The 9,840-nt window shown below is 30.2% G+C and overlaps 1 protein-coding gene across 1 annotated transcript; it reads left to right on the top strand.

Annotated features, from left to right (window-relative positions):
• Positions 1-4,237: 4,237 nt before the first annotated feature.
• On the top strand, positions 4,238-8,492 carry LOC123889710 (protein LAZY 1-like). Its single transcript, XM_045939172.1, has 5 exons — positions 4,238-4,286; positions 4,390-4,459; positions 5,384-6,219; positions 7,037-7,226; positions 8,313-8,492. The coding sequence occupies exons 1-5, from the start codon at positions 4,281-4,283 to the stop codon at positions 8,330-8,332; spliced, it is 1,122 nt and encodes a 373-aa protein (XP_045795128.1). The 5' UTR covers positions 4,238-4,280; the 3' UTR covers positions 8,333-8,492.
• Positions 8,493-9,840: the final 1,348 nt, after the last annotated feature.

The following is a 9,840-nucleotide window of genomic DNA, read 5'->3' as shown; positions in this document are numbered from 1 at the left end:
AGAATCTGCTGCAGAATCATTTTGGCAGGAATTTTTTTTATTGCAGCTTTAAGAACAGTTTCTTTTTTAATATAAAATAAAGTATCATGTGTGCTTTCTTCATTGGGTCAATCATGCATGTCGCGATTTACGCTACCTCGATCGATCCCTTGAAACTATACCGAGCGAAAAATAGAGAATATGATTCGTACATCATGTAGTCTTTTTGAAGTTTCATTTTGGTGATCCGAACTCATTTCAGCCGATCAAAACTGAACACTTTTCTCGTATCACTGTAGCTGAGAAGAGTATTTAGTTGCCTCTTCAAAACACTGAGTGTAACCTTACGTTATCATGGATCCTAATCAAATTTGGTTTGGTTTGTCTCAATTATAGTTTTTCTTAAGCAAAATCAGAGTGCAAAGGTATTATATAGTGGAAATGTTATCCCAATGTTGGCACCACCTATAATTTGCAGCATCACAATAATTATAATTATAAATAAAAATAGATAAAGAGACTTGGTCAGTACCCAATGTTACAAATCAAATGACTGACAACATCCGTCTTATTAAAAATCTTAATATTAATAAAATCTCAAAGGATAAAACTCGATTAAGAAAAAAAGAGTGCATATTGAAATAACAAGTAAAGTGAAACCAATGTAAAAATACATTAGAAAAACAATATCAAAGATGAAAGACGGAATGAAGTTTCACCAAATCATACCACTGATCTGGAAACTATGATTAACCAATTTATATGCACAACTATTGTCTTCTCAAAAGATATGAGAGACTCGAAAGCGAAATATTTGAATAATATTGATATAATTAGACCAACAGTTCTACAACCTCTAAGGAACCAAGAGAGGTTACTAAAAACCCGAATATTTAAAGAGGAATCACATAGATTACTAAAAGTTTGAATAGTTAAAGACGAGTCACATTCAAACTAAAATTTTGTCGAATTTTTATGAGAAGCAAATTCAATAGCACACATAACACCCATAATCTCAACTTGAAAAACATCAGCAATTCCAAGAGCTCTAAAAAACCACCAAATAAATTTCAACTATGATCTCTAAAAATTTCACCACAAAATAAGAACTTAGGACAACCTCTAATTACTCTATCAATATTACATTTCACCTATGATGTTAAAGAACAATAAAACCAATTCACTTGAATTATTTTCCCAGTTGAAAGAAGGTGACATTTGACATCTCTGTCAAACTACTATAATTTCCCTTGGAAATAATTAGTAACCAGTCCTATTTGTGATAATCATGCCAATAATAACCATGCATGTTGGCAAAACGTGTCAAAGGCATGCATTACTATTTAGAACAGTTGAGATTGGGAATGTACTTTCACTAATTATCTTGATAATAGTATAAGTACTGGATTTGGAACATCTTATGTATGGCAACATTCCTAATTAACAAATGATGTTACTCATTGTGGACCCTGTTAGTGCCACAATATGTTAATGTTACTGTACCTAAATCAGCTTGGGCGACATGGTCCTATTGCATTTCCACTTTCCACTTTTCTAGATACACTTGCTTACGAATGAATCACTCAAGTCAAATTAAAACATTTTCAAAAAGGCAACAAATAATGAGATCAATTGTTGTGATACACTCCTACAGTGTAAAACTTTGGTTTAAATATGGTTTTAATTTATGCAACTATACCATTTTTTTAAGTTTCTGTAAAAGAAAATTTACATTAACTTACGAAAATAAGGATATTGTACTTATAGTTTTGTTGATGACTAACGACATATATAACATACCATAGTCCTTTTTAGATGAGGAAGGGGTAGCATTGCATGGCCTACAATTTGGAGAAGTTCATGAATATATCATGGTTACTATTTGAGAGAAAATTTATAGTAGAAATTGTTGTCAACTCAAGTACGTGTTGTGTTCCAACTTGTTTATCGAGTAGAAGTTGTTGCCAACTTGTTTACCAAAGCAAACTGGCACCTACTATGAAGTATCAACTATCCCTCGTGCAAAAAGAATGTGCTAAAATATGGATGACATTTTTTAAATTAATTAAATGGTTTTTGAAGATTATTACATCACCTGATACGAGTCTAACAAAATTGACTTTTAAGGAGCTGACCGCATCCGCTTATAAAGATATGTGTGACTTGTGATGTATGATGATAGACACGCGTGCAACGTCGATGCTAATTAACAATATCAGATTATTTGGGAATAATTTGAGATAAAGATTACAAGTGACAAACTCTAGTTTCTTGAAAGCCACTAGGATTGGTCTAGTGGTGAGGAGTTTGAGTGGTATGTTGTAGGTCCTGGGTTCAATCCCTAACTCATTGTAAACCAAAAAAACTCTAGTTTCTTGACTTTCTCAAATGCAAGATCGACCATGGTGGTGTGGTGGTGTTCAATCAAAGAGATGAGTGCAACATCATCCAAATATGGCTTTTGTTTCCTCTATTGATTTAGATTTAGTTAGGTAGTTTAATGGTTAGGATTTCATTTTTTAAAGGTGAACAAGCGGAATGTCTGAAGTTCAAACTCATACATATAAAATATGATAACCCTACCAACTAAGCTAAGCTCACAAGTACCTACCGCTATTGATTCAGATTTATAGACCTAAAGGGAAAGCAAACAATTTCTTCAATATCATACAAGACTTATTTCTTTCACTTATGTAGAATTTATTATAAACATATACACATATATGTAGCATGTTTTAAAGAATTTATTTTCTTTTTACTTTTTAGTTTCCACTTGCATCAAGGGCAAGTTGGATTGGATCTTGGATTTACGACCATTCCAACTTCCTCTATTTGAAAGAACAAACATACATGACAATAAAAACAACTATTTCACACAGTGTATGGATATTTATGAGTCTAAAATAATGGAAACTGCTTTTTTGACGCAAACCATGTTATGGACATGATACTATGCTATATATACCTGTCCCCGAATCTGCAATTTTAAATAAAATATTCATATTAGAGTTCATATTCGCGTGAATAACAACATTTGTATTAATGTCCATGCCTTATGAGTATTTAAGTACACAAACTCATATTTGTTATCTGCATTTCTGTTAAGAATATATTTTTCAATAATAAAATATCATATCGTTAAATTTCAATAATAAAAATATAATGTGTTGGGAACTCCGTGTGTGTGATTGAATTTTGCAGAGAGCTTTGATAGAGAGATTATTTCCTTATCATGAACAAGAAGAAACTCACACGTCTAATATACAGTACGTAATAGTTATTTTTGCCCCATAATTGGCATCCAACTAAATTCTTATTGGCCCCCACCAATGATGTGGGTTAACCCCTCAAAATCATAAGGAAAAATTGTTAATCACTATTCAAAGAAAGCACGAGAAACAACATGTTTTCTACCATACAAAATGTAGAACCTAGTTGGTTCGATTGGTGCTGTATTTGGTAAAGATGATTACTATTCGATCCTCGTAACTATGATTAAGAGATGATTGAACTATTTGATGCTAGAATTGACCCCCAAACCAATGAACTGAATATTGGTGATGAAAATAAAAATAAAAATGTAGAACCTGGATTTGCTACAATAACATCTACAAATAGTTTCTTGTTGTAGTCAATTTCGTCCGTTTTTTATAACAGCAAATATATTATTATTAATAATTATATCTTTATACAAGACGGACAGAAACCCATAAAAAAAAACTATAAAACAAAGGCATTTATAATCAGACATTTAAATTTATGATTAACCGTTGATTTAAAATTAAACAGTTTAAATTTATTACAATGTCTTGCCGTAACATCAAGAAATTCAATTTGCAAAATGTGACTTGCTTTTTATATAACAAAATGTGACCTTAAGTTGAGATAGATAATTATCAACATACTATATACCTAATAATTAATATGCACGATGAAATACAAACCATATATATTATCAAAAAAGAAAAGAAAAGAAAAGAATTACAAACCATATATAATTATTGGAGCAAGTGATCAATTTAAACAATATGATATCATCATAATAAAATTATACTTGTAAGCTTTACTTTATATTAATTACTCAACCCTAGCACATGATCTTATTAGAATGTTTATTAGGACCCTACTTGACTTAATGTTGAAATATAACAGCAAACAATATTTGTAAGTATCTCTATGTTTTTTTACATTTGTTCTTATTAATTTCATGTGAGTTCTTTATATTATATAAACTATCTCAATTTCATTCATTAGCCTTATCTTCTAAAGTTAGGCAATCAAAGCTTCTTGAATATCAAAAAATGAAGGTAAGATATATTTCATACAAATTCAAGCCATGAAGAACCAAAATCATTTATGTAACATTCTCTTATAAAGTTATAAGTTGGTTTATGCATTTCTTTGTTGCAGTTACTTGGTTGGATGCATAGGAAATTTCGTCAGAATAGTGATACAGAACCATTCAAAGATTCGGTCATTGGTAAGTCAGTCACATGCTTTTAGCAAGCTATATATACATTTTTTTATATGAAAAATAATAAAAGTGTTTGCTAAGTGGATTGTTCGGAGTACGGATCTCGAACTTTAATTTCTGCATATATAATATGATGTTTTTACTATCTGAATTAAGCTCATGACACTTCAATATCCACTTTCTATGAAGCAAGTTATGTACATATTTATGTATACATTGGCTACATACTTAAGTCTTAAATAATTGTTTTAACTAAACGTCCATAACATAAATATATAAGTTCTAATATAATTTTTTTTTTACCATGATATTGGTACGAAACTTTCATCGTTTTTAGCAATAACTAATCTTCGTTGGTGAATCTGTAAAGCACACAAGGTGTATTCTCCTCTCCCAATCGAAATTTACGGAAATAAGCTTCAATTTTTGTACGTGTCATAAATTATTTATATAAGTTCTTCTACATAGTATCAAAAGTACTTATTTAAAGGTATCCCCAAGAAGACTATGCAATTAATTACCTAACAACAACCAATGAATAAATTATGAACAAAATTTGATGTATTGGTCAAAATAAATTAACATAAAGAAGTACACACTAGATTAATTCAACACAACAACTTTTCAAAAATACACTCATGGTAGTATTACTCTCTTCCAAATAAGAGGATAGTACACTATATCACCATAGGCTACAACTCTTAAGGCTTTTGACTTCATACATAATTTTTACGTACATTTAAATTTATTGTGTAACTCACTTTAATTCGATTTTTATGATGGTATTACATGTTTGACCGAAGCCTCTAAAATCATGACAATATGTTCATTAGGACGCATCCTCCCACGGACAAATCACATGGGGCTACAAAAGACATTATTTTATCTTAAATTCATTCTTAACCAAAATCAATTTTTATTTCGTTTCAGGAAATTCTTGCAATTGTCTATCAGGCCAACCATCACTCGACGATGAACAAAAACCAAATCTTGGAATCAAATTCACCAAACAAACACAAAAAACTTCCAACAATTTCAGAAAATCATTTGCAGGTCTAGAATCAACAAGAGAAGAAGAATTCGACATAGAATCACAAGATGATTCTATGTTTGATCTCTTCCCTGGTTTCTTAGCAATTGGAACACTTGGATCAGACCAAACCATTTCATCAAATCCATCAACACCAACATTTCCAAACAATGTCTCAGTTGAAACCATTACTGAAAATGAAGATGAAGTAACTGAAAATGATTTAAAACTCATCAATGATGAGTTAGAGAAAGTTCTTGTAGCTGAAACAAAAGATGATGTTATAAGCTATGATTCATCAAGCAGAAATAGCCACGTCAGCACTGGTAGAAGTAGCCACGTCAGCATAATAACAATCAGTGGAAAAATAAATGAAGGAACAGAATCATATGCAAATAATGCTGTTTGTCCTTTACAAGGTTATTTGTTTGGAACAGCTTTTGAAATGTCTGAAACAAATGTTACAAGTGTTACTAAGAAAGAACATAGGACTTCACTTGGTGAATTGTTTCAGAGAAGTAAAATTGCTGATTCTCAAGAGAATAATTTTGGAGTGAAATTTGAAAAGGAATTTGATAAAAGAAGTGAAAGGGATGGTGAGAAATATTCTACTATGAATTTGATGAAGGAAAAGGTGAAAAAAAGAATGTTTCATTCTTGTTCTAAGAATTCTGGTTCTATGAATGGTGGTGGAAGTGTTGATTCTGCTTCAGCAGCTGAGACAAAACTCAATAAGGTGAATATAGTGATTTTTAAGGACCAATCTGCAAAATTTTAAAAATTATAAGCTAGTTTGCAAATTTTGAAACACATACTCGGCAAAAAAAAATTATAGGGCCACTTTAAAATTCATATTTTATACGGTAAGAGAATGAATTTTTAATATATTTTTTTGTTAAATATATTTTTCGTCCTTACAAAATCACGCTTTTTTAAGTTTAATTACTATTAAATTTTAGATTAAATTGCACTTTTTGTCCCATAACTTTAAAAAAATTGCAATTTTCACTCCCTAGTCCTGACCAAGTCAACGTACATGTGATAATTGACTCACAAATCACGTCAGCATCTCTTGCCACGAGGACAATGACTTGCATGACACATCAACATATGTGGCAAGTCATGCCGGTGTGACATGTGCGTCATTGTCCATGTGGCAAAACATGTTGATGTGACATGTGAGTGACTTGTCACATGTGTGTTGGCTTGGTCAAAATTAGTGGGGTTCATCCTTTTGTAAAATGGGCTAAAGTTAGGGGGTCAAAATCGCAAATTTGTGAAAGTTAGGAGACAAAAAAATGCTATTTTGAAAGTTAAGGGGTAAAAATAAAAAATTTGTGAAAGTTAAAGGATCAAAAGTGCACTTTAAATTTTAATTGTAATTTTAGTCGTCGATAATATTGAAGTTGTCCATATTTAATATTTTTCTTAATAAAAAATGGGTACTTTTTAGACTCTCAAAATTATAGTCCCTATAAAATGCAAATCTTGCAAAATGATAAAAAAAAAAAAGGGACCATAATTGCAATTAACTTAAATAATATTGTTTGTAGATTCTCCATATGTTCCGGAAAAAAGTCCATCCAGAAAATTCAACAATTGGACAGAAATCTGGTAAACATCGAAAGAATGAGAACAAGAAGAAAATAATGAATGATGGAGTTCACAACAAAGGCTACCTTGTTCATCCAGAACAAGATTCATCTTCTTACAGGGAGCATTGGATCAAAACAGATGCAGATTGTAAGTTTTCATTCATTTTTCATATATAGTAACATTGGATGTTCACATTGTTGGAAATTCAACTCTGAGTGGTAGAATTCTATAATATTAGTTGAAAATATTTTGGTTAAAAAATCATACTAAACAAACTATAATTTATAATTATTCGGGTGAATCCGAGTTCAATTTTCTTGTAAGAATAATTTTTGACAAAATTTCACATATCTCACGGTCGTTCAGTATATTTAAATCATAAAATAAAAAAAATAAAGAATTATACCAACAATAAATATTGTCACAAAAAGAAGAAGAGAATCACATGTGGTGTTACAAGTATAGTATACAAACTTTGAAAATGATGAATCCTAATTAATTTATTTTTTTCAAAGAAAAAAAAAGAGAGTGCCACTTTATAAGTTTTTGATGAATATTTTGACACAACTCACATACATGCCAAGTGAGATAGTCCTGTTGGGAATAGGCTTGTAAAGTGTGCTTAGAGTTAGTATTGTGTAGCTCGCTTGTGTAGCAAGCAGCAGTTATGCAGGCGCGCGCAAGGCTGGCCTGACCTGTTATTGGGCTTGACTTGGCTTGTCCAAGTAACTAGCCTAAACACTTGTATTGTAACTAAACCTATATAAGGCATTGCCAATAATGAATAAACTAGATATTCCACTTTGCAATTAACAAGTCCATGATCAGTTCTACTCACTTAGCATATCAAGTGGGTCATGCAACACTGTTCCATAAAACAATGACGTGTTGCATTATCCACTTGATTAACTACAGTGTCAGATTGTAGTGTATGATTTTAATCTATCTCTCATGTTTTCTTTTTGTCTCCCACTCATATACTCAAATCTATTAAAATACACTAAACGTCCTTATTGTAAAATGGAACAATAATCTAGTTAGTATTATTTTGACATGACTAATTAAATAGACCATAGCCAATTGATTTGGTTAGCTAATGATTTGATTAGGTTAGTTGCATAGCAAATTACTATTTCTTCTTGTATATACCACTTTGAGACTGGAGCCCATATTTGATTTTGATTACAAATATAATTTGTTTGTTTCTCACTTGGTTTTTTCCATGCATTGCAGATTTAGTTCTAGAGCTTTGAAAAGAAAAGAAGAAATTGGGTTGTTTTAAGTTGTTATCCTTTATTAATAATATGTAATGTCATGTTTGTACTTTTATATTGTGATCATATTATTGATCATCACTGTTTGTGACACATACCAAACTATATGATATAATATGAAGCTGTTTGGGTTGATAAATATGGAATAATTGAGGTTGTCATCTCCTATGTCTTCTCAAAGTGTGAGTGCCTAAGATTATGAAATGTATAGGTTTATCTAGTAATAGTTGTAATAATAGCAATAAATTAGATATTAAGTCATTAAAGTTGGTCTAGTGATCTAGTGAACGATTTGAATGATATACGTAAGATTCTGGTTCCAATTATATGCTCTATTGTAAAAAAAGAGAGTAATAAATTAGATTTTGAGTCGACAATATAAAAAATAATTGATTTAAAGGAGTACACACATGTATGATGTAGATGTTGGTGTAGCCATGTCTTCATCATGTGGTGCATTTTTTTTAGTACAAGAGTCACAAATACCACTTAAAAAGTTCATCAGTATAAAAGGGAGTTATGAGTTCGAACACGAGTAATTATGAAAAATACTTAACTCTCATTTTTATAAAAGATAAATCACTTTTTAAATTCATTAAATAATTGATGTATTTGGTCTATAATATAGACCAAATATGCATTAATTATTAAATGAATATAAAAAATGACTTATCTCTTGTTAAAAAAAAGAACAAAGGTAATAGTATCATTGTTAGATGGGCTAAGAAAATATAAAAAAAAATATAAACTAAACTGATCTAAAGGCTATTTAGTTCAAAAGATGGGGGATGGATGATTTTAATGGATGGAATATGGGAGATTTAAATGAGAAAAAAAGTGTATAAATTTATCGTAATATCAAATAAAATAATTTTAAAGTCGAAATGTTAATACATTTTCTCTTCTAAAGTAATAATCAATGCAAAAAATTTACTTATTAATCACAACGTCGTGCAAATAAAACATATAATGTGCAAAACATAAAGGAGAATTGAATAAATCTTGCATATTTAATCACTTCTCTGAATCCATATAAAATTAACTTTCATATTTTCTTCTATTTCGATTAATACGAAAGATAACATCTATACGAAACACAAATTTAGACATTAATATTAGACATGACACGTGTCTTACATTATAACATACATAATGTGAGGAGTGTTCATATTTGATAGCTTAAGAGAGGGTTCAAAAGTTGAGTAGCTTATTGTTGCTAAAAGATCTTTCAATCTATTAACAATGAAAATAGAATGTATAGATGCAAAAACCTGAAAATAGAAAATAGAGGAATGCTAGGATCAAATATAACTATGAATTACCAAAAATAGAGAAGGGTTCAAAAGTTAAATATATTATTGGAGAGATTGAAGTTTAACTTTTAAATATTTTTTATTTCTACACATTTTTTATGCAACTTACGCATTTTCGATTTTTCTTATTTCTTAAAAATATGGGAACTTAGCCTAACAATTATGTTGAGCAGA

This window comes from Trifolium pratense, linkage group LG6 (genome assembly GCF_020283565.1).
Source record: "Trifolium pratense cultivar HEN17-A07 linkage group LG6, ARS_RC_1.1, whole genome shotgun sequence".
NCBI lineage: Eukaryota > Viridiplantae > Streptophyta > Magnoliopsida > Fabales > Fabaceae > Trifolium > Trifolium pratense.
This window is presented reverse-complemented; position numbering and strand designations above follow the sequence as displayed.

What these genes read in the sequence shown, in the direction of transcription:
- LOC123889710 (XM_045939172.1), top strand. An exon ending in ATTCAAAGATTCGGTCATTG is followed by an intron (nt 4,460 to 5,383) that starts GTAAGTCAGTCA and finishes ATTTCGTTTCAG; the next exon opens with GAAATTCTTGCAATTGTCTA. An exon ending in CTGAGACAAAACTCAATAAG is followed by an intron (nt 6,220 to 7,036) that starts GTGAATATAGTG and finishes TATTGTTTGTAG; the next exon opens with ATTCTCCATATGTTCCGGAA.